General features: G+C 34.9%; 1 protein-coding gene across 4 annotated transcripts in view; it reads left to right on the forward strand.

The window, feature by feature from the left end:
- Window positions 1–16,137, forward strand: part of LOC103087476 (cysteine-rich hydrophobic domain 1 protein) — a 36,004-nt gene that overhangs the window by 16,572 nt on the left and 3,295 nt on the right. For all 4 annotated transcript variants that reach the window (XM_007458343.1, XM_007458345.1, XM_007458344.1 and 1 more), the window contains one exon: window positions 699–854. In XM_007458343.1, the coding sequence (XP_007458405.1) occupies window positions 699–854 (156 nt within the window). The remainder of the gene's footprint in view (window positions 1–698; window positions 855–16,137) is intronic.

Raw genomic sequence — 16,137 nt, forward strand, 5'->3', positions numbered from 1 at the left:
TTATCTTGCAAATTTGCCAGGGAGAAAAGGTTTGAGAGTTGCCTTTTTAAAGATAATCCAGAAATATTGCCGAGGTCTAAATTTAATTCTATTTACTCTGGTAGTATTTAGGTTTTATTGTTGTATTATGCTTCTAGTCTTACTCAACCTTTAGTCTGAGTGACTGGAGACTATAAATAATATTGCTTTAATAATGAGAATATTTGTAAGAAAACTGCTTGACAGGTATCCTTTACCACCAATGTTACTGTTGTCATTTTATTGTTGATAATTTCAAAAGATTGTTTTCGAACATGAGAATAAGTTCTGTAAACGTGAAATCATATTGTTTTGCTTTCTAATGTCATCCAGGAGTATGTAATACATATTTTTTGGTATTTTATTTTATTTTTTTAACATCTTTATTGGAGTGTAATTGCTTTACAATGGTGTGTTAGTTTCTGCTTTATAACAAAGTGAATCAGTTATACATATACATATGTTCCCATATCTCTTCCCTCTTGCGTCTCCCTCCCTCCCACCCTCCCTATCCCACCCCTCCAGGCGGTCACAAAGCACCGAGGGAAAGATAGGGAGGAAATATATTTAGATGTGTAATTCCTTAAAGTACTTGTAATAAGACAAACATTTTCTTTAGATTTAGAGACAAATAGTAGAAAGCTGCCCACAGACTGTTAAAGATTGCGCCCTTGTTGTAGGTGGCCCCAGAAGAATTTAAGACCAGCATTGGCCGTGTGAATGCATGTTTGAAAAAGGCTCTCCCAGTCAATGTGAAATGGCTGCTGTGTGGTTGTCTCTGCTGCTGTTGCACACTGGGTTGCAGCCTGTGGCCCGTTATTTGTCTCAACAAAAGAGTGAGTAACCATTTTATTGTGTAATAATAATGAGCTAACGTTTATTGAACACTTGCTGTGTGCCAAGTACTTTACAGAATTTATTAAATTCTCATAACAATGCTGTCCTCATTCTAGATATAAAGAAACTCTGGGTCAGAGAGATTAAGTCATTTGTCCAACCTTTATCAACGCTTTATCACTTAATATGGGTTCCAATCATTATTTTAAATAAGTGCAAAGTAAGTGGAGTACTTAAGTAAATATAAATGTGACTAGGCTACTTATTCTTTTTACAAAACCTGAAGCTATGATTTAAAGTATTTCCAAGCCACAGGTATATGAGAGAGTTTCTTCTGATCTGAAGAAAGGCAGAAGTGAGAGTAATCTACAAAGTTGGTAGGGGAAATCCTTGTTAGTTTTGAACATGTCGAAATAACATTCTGACATGACATTACCAGTTATGTCATGGATTTAAGACTACTACATTTATCTCGTCTTCTTTAAAATTTTATTTTGATCTTTAGAATGATTTTTTCCCCCAGTGGGAAGATATTTTTAAACTTTTTAACTGAAGCCAATGAGGAAAATTAATTCATTTTACCTACAGTTATTTTCCCTGTACCACATTGATGATTTCATTTAAACTTCTAAATAATAATTAGCCTACTGAACCATATTCAACATCACAGCACCTTGTGAGGGTATAATTAGTGATGCAGTTGTTTCGTAAACCAAAAAGATTCCCAACAAGTACTCATTACATTTTCCTCTCCATCTTTCTCTTGCCCTCCTTAATGTCTACTTCAAAAAAACAAATAATAAAATACTGTCACCCCTATAACTTTTTGAATGGAAAATTAGACATTTTATTAATTCTCTTGGTCACTACCAGTAGATCAGTGCTTTATTTTAAATAGAGCTTAGTTTATTGTTTGTCAAAGCATGAGCAATGTTCTCAAATGGCTTTCTATAAGTTAAAAAAATGACAGCATAAATTTCTTTAATTGTCATATCTTTTAAAAGTTACAAATCAGTAACTCCTACCCATCCTCATTATTTTTAAAGCCTCAATGTGAATTAATTATGGGATTTTTTCATCACACAAATATAGCCAATTTCAATTACTTAAGAAGAGAGTTTTTGGTTTTAATATTATCCAGGATCTTTTTTTCTGATGACCTGTTTACGTATTTGCCTCTTTATTAATACCTCCGCCACAAGGCCTGAAATAGAAACAATTTATTCAGTCATGTATTTTACTATGATCACTACTGATATGAAATTAATACTGATGCTGTGATTTCTCCCCATCTCCCACTACTTTGGTTAGGAATTCATATTGAAATTGAGGCATCAGTGTATTCTTAGATCACTAATCTGTCAGTTTTAAAAAGTTTATTTAGTACAGATATGCAAACAGTTGTCCTGTGGGCTAAATCCAGCCCACTCTGTTTTTTAAACATTTAAATCAGTTGCCAGCATTTAAAAATTAGAATATTTAAAGTAAAATTTGAAACAGCCAGCGTCTCTTGTAAAATCTAAAGCTCTGACAGTATTGGACCCACATGCCTATATTTCAGCAATTGGCCCTTGCTGAGTGGTGGCTCCTTCCTTTAAATAGGACACGTGGTCTCTGGTTCACCGTAGAACTACGCAGCATTTACATTATCTGCCTTGCTCTGTACACTTTATAGTTATGGCCGTTGATTTTGTACATACTATGTTAACACACTAGACAATGAAGCACCAAGCACATGCTGGTAACCTTGTACAAGCACTGTCCTTTCTGGAGCCTCAATTTCCTCACCTATAAAATCCAGATAATATTAGTTACTTTTATGGTGGTTGTGATGAAGAGATTTAAGGCCCATCACTGCTTTTTTTTGTCCACGTGGAGAAATAAAAAATAAAATACAACAATTTAAAAATGGCTGTAGCCATTTCTAATGGGGTATCTAGCGTCATAGAAGTCACGTCTGTGTTTATCCACAAAATAAAATGGAAATAATATGATTAATCTGCCCTGCGTCACAAGGTTGCTGTATAAATGAATGATTGTAAAATGTTTCCAAGAAAAGAACTTCTTTGTAAACAGTCTGCCTTGTGAACTTTTTTTTTTTTTTTTTTTTTTTTGGCCAGTATACGTCATGGACATTTTTTTCCAGCAAATTAGTTGAAAGAAAAGAAATACAGACCAGAATGCCCTGAGCTGCTCCTAGTCTCTCTTGGCTCTGGTAGGAGTCTAAGCTTACATGACATATGAAATGAAGGTCTTTGTTTACCCATTCTTACATTTACCACTGTGTTATTACAGTCAATTTTCAGGCCTAATCCTGCCACCATCCTTAAATTTGATATTACTTTTAACATTTACCTTTTTTGCTATAATATTTACTAAACTGAGAGGGATGTTCAGAGGGAAGTTACTGTTATCTCAGTCTTACAACATGAACATAATGTTGTTTTCCTTATGATTTCTAATTTCATTCCATTGTTATTGGAGAAGATACTTTGTATGGTTTTAATACTTTTTTGTTTATTGAGGCTTGTTTAGTGGCATAACATTTGGCCTATCCTGGAGAATACTCCATGTATACTTGAGAAGAAATTTGTATTATATTGTTGTGGGGTGGAGGGTTCTGTATATGTCTGTTAGATCTAGTTGGTTGACAGTGTTGTTCAAGTCCTGCCTTTCTTTACTGTTCTGCAAAGTTGTTCTATCCATTATTGAAAGTGAAGTATTGAAGTCCTAACTATTATTGTAGAAATAGCTATTTCTCCCTTCAGATTTGTCAGTTTCTGCTTCATGTATTTTGCAGGTCTGTTGCTAGTTGTGTATATATTTATCATTGTCATTTCTTCTTGAAAGATTTATATTTTCATCAATATATATTGTTATGGAATTAATGTTTGTGTTCCCTCAAAAGTCATATGTTGCAGCCCTCCCCTCTAATATGATGGTATTTGGGGGTGGTTGGTATTTTGGCCTTTGGGAGGTACTTAGGTTTAGAAGAAGTCATGAGGGTGGGGTCCTCATGGTGGAATTAGTGCCCTTATAAGAAAAAAATAGAAGAGCTTGCTCTCTATCTCTCTACCGTGTGAGCAACAAGGAAGTTGTCTATAAGGAACTTATAGACAACTGTAAGTTGTTCTTCTATAAGGAAAAGGGCTTCCACCAGAACCCAACAAACCATGCTGACACTCTGATCTAAGATTTCCCATACTCCAGAACTGTTGTTTAAGCCACCTAGATAGAATATGGTCTTTTGTCATAGTAGCCTGAGCATATTAAGACATATAGTGTCCATCTTTTTCTCTTGTAACATTTTTTCTTACTTAAAATCTCTTTTGTCTGATATCATCTATCCCAGCTCTTTTTCTGGTTACTATTTACATGGAAAATCTTTTTCTGTCCTCTCACTTTCAACCTACTTGTGTCTTTGAATCTAAACTGAGTCTCATGTAGACTCATGGATCATATTTTTTTGTTTGTTTGTTTGTTTTGTGTTACCATGTTATGTTAAGATTTTTTCTCTTTTTTTTATTGGGATGTAGTTGTTTTACAATGTTGTGTTAGTTTCTACTGTATAGCAAAGTGAAGTAGATAGAGTTCTCTGTGCTATACAGCAGGTTCTCATTAGTTATCTATTTTATACATATTAGTGTAAATATGTCAATCCCAATCTCCCAATTCATCCCATCCCCCCTTCCCCATCTTGGTGTCCATACGTTTGTTCTCTACATCTGTGTCTGTATTTATGCCTTGCAAACTCGTTCATCTGTACCATTTTTCTAGATTCCACATATATGTGTTAGCATACGGTATTCGTTTTTCTCTTTCTGACTTACTCCACTCTGTATGACACTAAGTCCACCCACATCTCTAAAAATGACCCAATTTCATTCCTTTTTATGGCTGAGTAATATTCCATTGTATGCATGTACCACATCTTCTGGTACATGCATGTACCATATGCATGTACCATTCCTCTGTTGATGGACATTTAGGTTGCTTCCATGACCTGGCTATTGTAAATAGTGCTGCAGTGAGCATTGCAGTGCATGTGTCTTTTTGAATTATGGTTTTCTCTGGGTATATGCCCAGTAGTGGGATTGCTGGGTCATATGGTAATTCTATGTTTAGTTTTTTAAGGAACTTCCATACTGTTCTCCATAGTGGCTGTATCAATTTACATTCCAGTCAAGAGTGTAAGAGGGTTCCCTTTTCTCCACACCCTCTCCAGCATTTATTGTTTGTAGATTTTCTGATGATGCCCATTCTGACTGGTGTGAGCTGATACCTCATTGTAGTTTTGATTTGCATTTCTCTAATAATTAGTGATGTTGAGCATCTTTTCATATTCCTCTTGGCCATCTGTATGTCTTCTTTGGAGAAATGTCTATTTAGGTCTTCTGCCCATTTTTTGATTGGGTTGTTTGTTTTTTGATATTGAGCTGCATGAGCTGTTTGTATATTTTGGAGATTAATCCTTTGTCCATAGATTGGTTTGCAACTATTTTCTCCCATTCTTAGGGTTGTCTTTTCATCTTGTTCATGGTTTCCTTTGCTGTGCAAAAGCTTTTAAGTTTCATTAGGTCCCATTTGTTTATTTCTGTTTTTATTTCCATTACTGTAGGAGGTGGGTCAAAAAAGGTCTTACTGTGATTTATGTCAAAGAGTGTTCTTCCTATGTTTTCCTCTAAAGAGTTTTATAGTGTCTGGGTCTTACATTTAGGTCTTTAAATGGATCGTGTTTTTAAATCCATTCTGCAAATCTCTCCCTTTTAATTGAGAGTTTAATCTATTTGCCTTTAAAGTGATTGATGATAATATATTAGTTTGCCAGGGCTGCCTTAATTAAGTACTACAGACTAGGTGGTTTAGCCAACAGAAATGTATTTTCTCACAGTTCTAGAGGCTGTAAGTCTGAGGTCAAGGTGTTGGGAAAGTTGATGTATTTTTTCTGAGGCTTCTCCCATTGGCTTGTAGATGGCCGTTTTTCTCCCTGGGTCTTCACCTGGTCTTCCCTCTATATATGTCTGTGTCCTAATCTCTTCTTACTAGGACACCAGTCATACTGGATTAGGGCATACTCTGATCATCTCATTTTAGCTTAATTACCACTTTAAAAACCATATCTCCAAATGTCACATTCTCAGATACTGGTGGTTGTGACACTTGAATATATGAATTTTGGGAGAACATAATTCAGTCTGTAACAGATAAGGGAGGACTTTTGCCATTTTGTCTTTTGTCATTTCTGATAATGGAGCTGGAAAACAACTCCATTACTTCCCTATTTTATATGTAATTGATTTTTGTAGTGCACTACGTGCCTTTTCATTTCTTTTGTATATATTTTTAGCTATTTTCTTAGTTGTTACCCTTGGGATTATAATTAATATCTTAAACTTGTAACACACTAGTTTGAATTAATAATACCACTTTAACTTCATTAATATACAGATTCTGTTCCTGTGCATCTACATGCCTCCCCATATATGTTTTATCACAAGTTACATCTTATATATTGTGAGTCCATTAACATAGATTTCTAATTATCATTTTATACATTTGTCTCTTAGATCATATAGGAAGAAAATAGAAGTTCCAAAACAAAAAGAGAACAATTTTGGCTTTTATATTTATTTATGCAGTTACTTTTACTAGTGTTATTTACTTTATCATGTTGCTTGAGTTATTGTCCAGTGTTCTTTCATTTCAGCCTGAAGGACTCTTTTCAGCATTTCTTACAGGCAATTCTAATAGCAGTGAACTCCCTCAGTGCTTACCTGGGAATGTCTTAATTTCTCCTTTTTTTGAAAGGATAGTTTTACCAAGTATAGAAATCTTGGATGACAGTTTTTTTTTTCTTTTTAGCACTTTAAATATGTCATCCACTGATTCTGAACCTTATGGTTGCTGATATGAAATTGGCTGTTAATCCTATTGAGTATCTCTTTGTTCATAACAAGTTGCTTCTCTGTTGCGGCTTTCAAGAGTTTTCTTCTTGTTTTTGGCTTTCAAAGGTTTGAATATAGTTTCTCTCAGTATGGGTCTCTTTGAGTTTATCCTACTTAGAGTTCATTGAGCTTCTCAGTTTATCTTTTCCTGTGTGTGGACTCAAAATAATACCTGACGTACCTTGGTTTCAGCCTGAAGAACTTCCCATAATATTTCTTATATGGTAGGTCTGCAGGAAATGGATCCTCTCAGTTTTTATCTAAGAGTATCTTCATTTCATCTTTACTTTTTATATATAATATTTTAATTAATAGCCTATTTTTTGAACAATTTTAGGTTTACAGAAAAAAATTGAGAAAAAAAGAGTTCCCATATATCTCCCTCAGTCAACCCCCAATTTTCCCTATTATTAACATCTTGCTCTATCGAAGTACAATTGTTAAAACTGATGAGCCAATATTGACACATTATTATTAACTGAAGTCCTTAGTTTACATTAGAGTTCACTCTTTATGTTGTACATTCTATGGGTTTTGGCAAATGTATAATGACATGTATCCATCATGTATACCAATCTATCGTCATATATACCAATATACTTTGTATCCTGCAACCTTTCTATAATTGCTTATTAATTCAAGGAGTTCTTTTGATTTTTCAGGATTTTCTACATAGACAATCATGTCATCTATGAAGTAAGATAATTTTGTTTCTTCTTTCTCAGTATATACACCTTTTATTTTCTTTTTCTTGTCTTATTGCATTATCTAGGACTTTCAGAATGATGTTGAAAAGTAATGGTGAGAGGAAATATCCTTGCCTTGTTCCTGATCTTAGTGGGAAACTGAGTTTCTCACCATCAAGTATGATGTTAACTGTAGGTTTTTTGTAAGATGTTCTTTATCAACTTGAAGAAGTTCCTCTATTCCTAGTTTGCTGAGAGTTTTTATCATGAATGAGTGTTGGATTTTGTCAGATGTTTTTTCTGCATCTATTGATATGATTATGTGATTTTTCTTTTTTAGCCTGTTGATGTGATGGCTTACATATTAATTGATTTTTGAATGATGAACCAGATTTGCATACCTGAGATAAGCCCTACTTATTGTAGTATATACATTGTTGTATTTCTTTGCTAATGTTTTATACAGGTTTTTGCATCTATGTTCACAAAAAATATTGATCTGCAGTTTTCTTTTCATATAGTACCTATGTCTGGTTCTGGTATTAGGGTAATACTGGCCTCATAGAATGAATTAGGAAATACTCCCTCTGTTTCTGTTTTCTGGAATAGATTGTAGAGAACTGGTGTAATATCTTCCTTAAATGTTTGAACTCATCTGGGCATGATACTTTATACTTGGAGAGGTTATTAATTATTGACTCAATTTCTTTAATAGATATAGGCCTATCCAGATTGTCTATTTCTCCTTGTGTGGGTTTTAGTAGACTGTGTCTTTCACATAATCAGTCCTTTTCATCTAGCTTATCAAATTCATGGGCATAGAGTTGTTAATAATATTCCTGTATTATCCTTTTAATGTCCATAGCATCAGTAGTGATAACCCCTATTTCATTTCTGAAACTTTGTAACATTTTTGTCTCCTCTCTTTTTTTCTTAGTTAACCTGACTAGAGGTGTATTAATTTTACTGAACTTTTCAAAGAACTAGTTATTTATTTTGATTTTCTCTATTGAAGTCCTATTATCAGTTTCATTGATTTCTACTCTAATTTTTATTATTTCTTTTCTTCTTACTTTAGATTTAATTTGCTCTTTTTTTACCTAAAGTGCAAGCATATATGATTGATTTAAGGTATTTCTTCTTTCCTACTATATGTATTCAATGCTACTGCTTTAACTGTATCCCACAAATTTTGATAAGTTTTGCTTTCATTTACATTTAGTTCAAAATATTTTTAAATTTCTCTTGAGATTTCTTCTTGAGTCACGTGTTTTAGAAGTGTGCTGTTTAATCTCCAAGTGTTTTGGGGATTTTCCAGCTATCTTTCTGTTGTTCATTTCTGGTTTAATTCCATTGTGGTCTGAGAGCATACATTGTATGATTTCTGTTCTTTGAAATTTGTTAAGACGTGTTTTATGACCCAGAATGTGGTCTGTCTTGGTATATGTTCCACATCAACTTGAGGATAATCTGTCATTTGCTGTTGTAAGATGAAGTCGTCTGTAGATGTCAGTTATATCCAGTAGATCAATGGTGCTGTTGAGTTCATCTGTGTCTTTACCAACTTTCTGCCTACTTGATCTATTTCTGATAGAGGGCTGTTGAGGTTGCCAACTGTATAGTCAACTCCTCTATTTCTCCTTGAAGTTCTGTCAGTTTTTGCCTCACATAGTTTGATGCTCTTTTGTTAGGCATATACACATTAAGAATTGTTATGTCTTGGAAAATTGACCCTTTATCATTATGTAATACCTCTCTTTATGTCTGATAATTTTCCTTACTCTGAAGTCTGCTTTGTCTAAAATTACTAAAGTGGGGCTTCCCTGGTGGTGCAGTGGTTGAGAATCCGCCTGCCAATGCAGGGGACACGGTCCATGCCCCGGTCTGGGAAGATCCCACATGCCGCAGAGCGGCTGGGCCCGTGAGCCATGGCCACTGAGCCTGTGCTTCTGGAGCCTGTGCTCTGCAATGGGAGAGGCCACAACAGTGAGAGGCCCATGTACTGCAAAAAAAAATAATAATAAAATAAAATAAAATTACTAAAGTGACCCCGGCTTTCCTTTGATTATTGTTACTATGGTATATCTTTCTCCATTCTTTTACTTTTAGTCTGTGTATGTCTTTATATTTAAAGTGGGTTTCTTGTAGACAGCACGTAGTTGTCTTACTTTTTGATCCATTCTGACAATCTGTTTTTTAGTTGATGTATTTATACCTTTGATGTTTAAAGTAATTATTGATATAATTTTATTAATATTTACCATGTTTGTTACTGTCTTCTATTCATTACTCTTGTTCTTTTTCCTATTTTTATCTTCCAGTCTTTTTCTGTCTTCTCTGGTTTTAATTAAGTATTTTTATATGACACCATTTTTTATCTTCCCTTAGTATATCAATAATCCTACTTTTTAATATTTTTCGTGGTTGCCCACTAAATAGAGTTTGCAATATATATACATACCCAACTAATCCAGGTCCACTTTCAAATAACACAATATCACTTCCCAGGTAGAATAATTACATTATTACAGAATATTTATAATTCCTACCCCCATCCCTTCCTTATAACATTGTTGCCATTCATATTACTTATCCATAAACTGTAATCATGGAATACATTATTTTTATTAACAAACTGTTGCCTGTTAGATCAGTTGAGAATAGAAGAAATAAAAGATTTTATTTTGCCTTCATTTATTCCTTCTCTAACACTCTTCCTTTATATAGATCCAGGTTTCTTATCTGTAGCATTTTACTTCTTTCTAAAGAACTTATTTTAACATTTCTTGCAAGGTGGGTGTACAGGTGACAAATTCCCTCAATTTTTCATCTAAGAAAGTCTTTATTTCTCCTTCATGTTTGAAGGACAGTTTTGCCGGGTACAGATGGAATTCCAGGTTGGTAGTACTTTTCTTTTAACATTTTAAATATTTCATTCCATTCTTTTCTTGGCTTGCATAGTTTCTAAGGAGATGTCTGATACAACTCTTATCCTTGCTCCTTTATATGTAAGGTATTTTTCCCCTCTGGCTTCTTTCAAGATTTTTCCTTGATCTTCTGCAGTTTGAATATGAGATAACTAAGTGTAGATTTGTGGGTATTTATCCAGTTTTGTATTCTCTGAGCTTTTTCAATCTATGAGTTTGATGCCTTTCATTAATTTGGGGGGATTCTGTTGTCATTATTGCTTTAAATATTTCCTCGGCTCCTTTCTCTCTTTACCTTCTGATATTTCTATTATGGGTCTGTTGCCCCTTTTGTAATTGTCCCATAGTTCTTGGATATTCTGTTCTTTTTTCTTTTTTTTCTTTTAGTTTTGGAAGTTTCTACTGATACTTCTTCAGTCTTCATTGATGGTTTCCTCAGCCATGTCCAGTCATTGATGAGCCTATCAAAGGCATTCTTCATTTCTGTTATGATATTTTGGCTTTCTACCATTTCCTCTTGATATTTTTCTTACAGTTTCCATTTCTCTGCTAACATTATCCATCTGTTCTTTCATGTTGTCCACTTTTTTCATAAGAGCAAGTAGTATATTTATCATAGTTTATTTATATTCCCAGTCTGATCATTTCTACATCTCTGCCATTTCTGAGTCTGGTTCTGATGCTTGCTCTGCCTTTTCAAACTTTTTTTGTCTTTTAGTATGACTTCTAATTTTTGTTTGAAAACTGTACATGATGCACTAGTGAAAGGAACTGAGGTAAATAGGCCTTTAAAGTGAGATTTTATTTTCATTTGGCTGTGTTTACTGTTTGCTGTAGCTGTTGGAAATTGAAGGCTAAACGTTCCTTGGCGTCCTTGATTTTGTCTGGCCTATTTTCCTTGGATTTCCCTATAGACTTCTTAGATATCATCTGAGATGCACAGTTCTTTCAGTTGTATTCCTCATATTATAATACAGAAGTCTTATTGATGTAGTGGCAAGGTGCTGGGGGACTAGAAGTGTTCTATAGTATTGTGATTAGGCTTAAGGTTTTTATTGAGCCTGTGTTCCTGGGCTGTGCTCTACACAAGTGCTTCTCAATTTTGTTTTGTTTTGTTTTCCCCTTTACATGGGACAGGAAAGCTAGAGGGTTCTAGAATTGTGTATTTCCCTTCTCCAAGATTGTTTGGGCTCTGGTAATACCCCAGTAGGTTAGGCTCTGGTACAGTAGTTTCTCTTGAGAGCAGGCTTTGTTAAGAAGAACAGAATGTTCTGGGCATATTTAAACGTGACTCTTCTTCCCTTTCTCCTGCCAGAAGATGAGAGGATTTTTCTGAAATCACTGTGAGAACCTGATAGGGCTTCTGGTAATAAAAGTCATAAAAGTGTGGGAGTCTCTGCCAAGACTGGGCCCCTTTGGAATTTTGAACTCTCAAACTTGTCCCACTGAGCTTCCAACAGTTCATTAGTTTAAGTTCATGTATTGCTATCCTAGTCCTAGTTCCCACAAAGTTTTCCTCTCCTGCATTTCGACTCTGGTAAATTGTACACAAGGTTTCCAGTTTCTCTAGATCCTCACCAACATTCATTATTTTCCATTTTATTGATAATAGCCACCCTAATGAGTGTGAAGTGATATCTCATTGTGGTTTTGATTTGTATTTCTCTAGTGACTAGTGGTGTTGAGCATTTTTACATTTGCTTATTGACCCTTTGTATATTAGGTTAGGGTATTTATATATTACTTTGCCCATTTTGTAACTAGCTTGTTTGTTTATTGTTGAGTTGTGGGTGTTTTATATATATTCTCATTATTAATTCCTTATCAGATATGTGATTTGCAAATATTTTCTGCCATCCTCTAGATTTTCTTCACACTCTATTGACAGTGTCATTTGATGCATAAAAAATGTTAATTTTGATGAAGTTCAGTTAAACTATTCTCCCCTTTTTGCCTGGGCTTTCGTTGTCATATGTAAGAAATAACTGCAAAATCCAGTGTCATGAAGACTGTCTCCTATGTTTTCTTCTAAGACTTTTATGGTCGTCACTCCTATGTTTAGTTCTTTGATCCATTTTGAGTTAATTTTTGCATATGGCATAAATTTAGGATCCAACTTAATTCTTTTGCACATGGATATCCAGTTTTACTTGCAATATTTATTGAAAAGTCCTTTTCCCCCATTGAATGGTTGGTACTCTTGTCAAAAATCTGTCGAGGAGGGCTTCCCTGGTGGTGCAGTGGTTGGGAGTCCGCCTGCCAATGCAGGGGACCCGGGTTCGAGCCCTGGTCTGGAAGGATCCCACATGCCACAGAGCAACTAAACCTGTGTGCCACAACTACTGAGCCTGTGCTCTAGAGCCTGTGAGCCACAACTACTAAGACCACGTGCTGCAACTACTGAAGCCTGTGTGCCTAGGGCCTGTGCTCTGCAACGAGAAGCCACAGCAATGAGAAGCCCACACACTGCAACAAAGAGTAGCCCCTGCTCTCCACAACTAGAGAAACCTGCATGCAGCAACGAAGACCCAACCCAGCCAAAAATGAATAAAGTAAATTTAAAAAAATAAAAGAATATTTTATTAAAAAAAATCTGTTGTGGATATTCGAGGGTTTATTTCTGGGCTCTCTGTTCTATTCCGTTGGTCTGTATGTCTTTATGCAAGTACCATATTCTTTTTGGTTATTGTTCCTTTTTAGTAAGTTTTGAAATCAGGAAATGTGAGTCCTTCATATTTGTTTCTCATTTTCAAGATTTTTTTGGCTAATAGGAGTCTCTTGGGATTCCATATGAATTTTAAGATGGATTTTTCTATTTCTATAGAAAAAGTCACTGGGATTCTGATAAGGATTGCATTGAATCTGTGATCATTTTGGATGATATTGTCATCTTAACAATATTAAGTCTTCCAATCCATGAACACAGGATTCTTTGCATTTATTTAGGTCTTTAATTTCTTGTAGCATCATTTTGTAACTTTATGTGTTCAAGTCTTTTACCTCCTTGCTTAAATTTAAGTATTTTATTCTTTTTGAAACTATTGGAAATGTAATTGTTTTCTTAATTTCTCTTTTGAATTGTTTGCTGTTCTTGTATAGAAATGCAACTGAATTTTGCATGTTGATTTCATATCCTGAAATGTTCCTGAATTTGTTCATCAACTCTAACAGGATTTTTTGTGGATTCTTTAAGGTTTTCTGCACATAAGATAATGTCACCTGCAAAGAGAGATAATTTTACTTCTTCCTTTTTATTTGGATGCCTTTTATTTCTTTTCTTGCTTAATTTCTCTGTCTAGAATTTCCAGTAATATGTTGAATAGAAGTGGCAAGCATGGGCATCATTGCCTTCTTTCTGTCTTAGAGGAAAAGCTTACAGTCTTTCACCATTTAGTATGATGTTAGTTGTGGATTTTTTTTTAACCTAAAACCAGGGAGAGTTGGGTCTGCTAATATTCCCCATCTGTCAAATCAACCAAGAATATATCTGCCCTAGGAAGCCGGGAAGGTAAGAACTACCACTCAGTTGTCAAACCAACTATAACAGCTCTCCCACGATATAGATGTGTGCCAGAAAGGGGGGCTGCACTCTTCACCAACTGTGCTGCCTATTTTGCAGAAGTTGTAGGTAGGGAAGTGGGTGCTGCCCTGCTGCCACCACCCACTTGATATAGGCATTCTATAACACAGAGCTGTGGAAAATGGGATCTGCCTATTTTCACCATCTGCCAAAACTACCTAGAAGAGCCATTCCACTCTAAGTATCTGGGAGATATGGGAACTGCCTGGCACTCAGCTCCCAAGCTTGCTTAAACAGTTCTTCCACAAGGCAGAGCTGTGGATATGAGTATAGTGCCTAGCTCTAATACCAAGGCTTCCCACTGTTCTTACTTATTTTCAATAGATTTTGTTGAATGAATACTTCTCAGTCTGTTGTAAACCCTTTGATCAATCTCTAGAACATTTGAATGATTGTACTTACTAATACTGACAAATTTAATAGATGTCTTTCCAGGGAAGAGACTTCCCTAAGGTCCTCACATTGGCATTCTGGATGGGTTCTTACTATCTTGATGGTATCTTTGACACACAAAACTTTTAATTTGATTAAGTCAAACTTATCTCTTAAAATTTTCTTGCTTGTGCCTTTTACATCATATCTAAGAGGGCTTTGCCTAACTCAAGATTACAGAGGTGTACTCCTGTGCTTTCTTCTAGTTGTTTTAAAGTTTAATTTCTTGTGATTCAGTCTTTGATCCATTTTGAGTTTGTTTTTGTGTATGGTGTGAGATAGGGGTCCAAATTTATCATTTTTCTTTTGGATATCCAATTTTCCCATCACCATATGTTGTAAATGCTATTACATGAGTCTTATAATTCATGAATACATATGGGATATTTTCCATTTATTTACCTCTTCTTTAATTTATTTTAGCAATGACCAGGGATCAAGCCCGGACCCCTGGCAGTGGAAGCACAGAGTCCTAACCACTGGACCACCAAGGAATTCCCTTTAGCAGTGTTTTTTAGTTTTCAGTTTACACATCTTATACTTCTCTTGTTAAAGTTATTCCTAAATATTCTTAAATCTGTGTGAATAGGAATAAATTAGGAGGATGGGATTAACATATAAAAAGAAAAAATCTGTTGTGAATGGAATTGATCTTTTACTTTCATTTTCAGATTGTTCCTTGCTTGTACATAGAAATAAAATTTATTTTTATATGTTGAACCTTGTATTACTTTTCTATCTAGCGTAACAGATTTCCACAAACTTAATGGCTTAAAACAACACCCTTTTATTTCACAGTCAGAAGTCTCGGTACAGTGTGGCTGGCTCAATTGGGTTCTCTTATTAGGATCTCACAAGGCCAAAATCAAGGTGCTGGCAGGGCTGCATTCCTTTCTGGAGATTCTGGGAAATAATTTACTCCCAAGCTCATTCAGGTTTTGGCAGAAATCATTTCTTCCTTAGACTTCCTATGTGACCTTTCCATCTTAAAGCCAACAGTGGTGGTTTGAGTACTTCTGTGTTTCAAACCCCTCTGACTATTCTTCCATCAGCCAGAAAAAATTCTCTGCTTTTAAGGGCTTATGAGATTACACTGGGTCTGCCAAAATAATCTAAAATAATCTCCCTATTTTAAAGCCAAATGACTAGTAACTTTAATTATATCAGCAATGTCCCTTTTGCAATGTAATGTAACATTCACAGGTGTAACTCCAGGAGGTGAAGATCATGGAGGCCAGAATTCTACCTACCACAATATTGTTTCTTGCAAATTTGCTGAACTTATTTATTAGTTCTAGTAGTGCTTTAGTGGATTCCTTAGAGGTTTCTCTATATAAGATCATGTTGTCTGCAAATGGAGATGGTTTCACTTTTCCTTTTCTAATTTGGATGCCTTTTATTTATTATTTTGTCTAATTGCCCTGGCTATACCATCTAGGACAATGTTGAATAAAAGTAGTGGGAGGAGACAACCTTGTCTTGTTCCTAATCTTAGGAAGAAAATATTTAGTCTCTCTCCATTTAGTGTGATGTTAGCTGTAGGTTTTTCATAGATGCCCTTTATTAGGTTGTGGAAGTTCCCTTTTATTCCTAGTTTTTTTTAGGATTTTTATCATGAATGAGTACTGTATTTTGTCCATTGCCTTTTCTAAATTTATGAAGATGATCATGTGGTTTTTGTTCTTTATTCTATTAATATAATGTATTACATC

Source organism: Lipotes vexillifer, unplaced genomic scaffold (genome assembly GCF_000442215.2).
Source record: "Lipotes vexillifer unplaced genomic scaffold, Lipotes_vexillifer_v1.1 scaffold682, whole genome shotgun sequence".
Taxonomy (NCBI): Eukaryota; Metazoa; Chordata; class Mammalia; order Artiodactyla; family Lipotidae; genus Lipotes; species Lipotes vexillifer.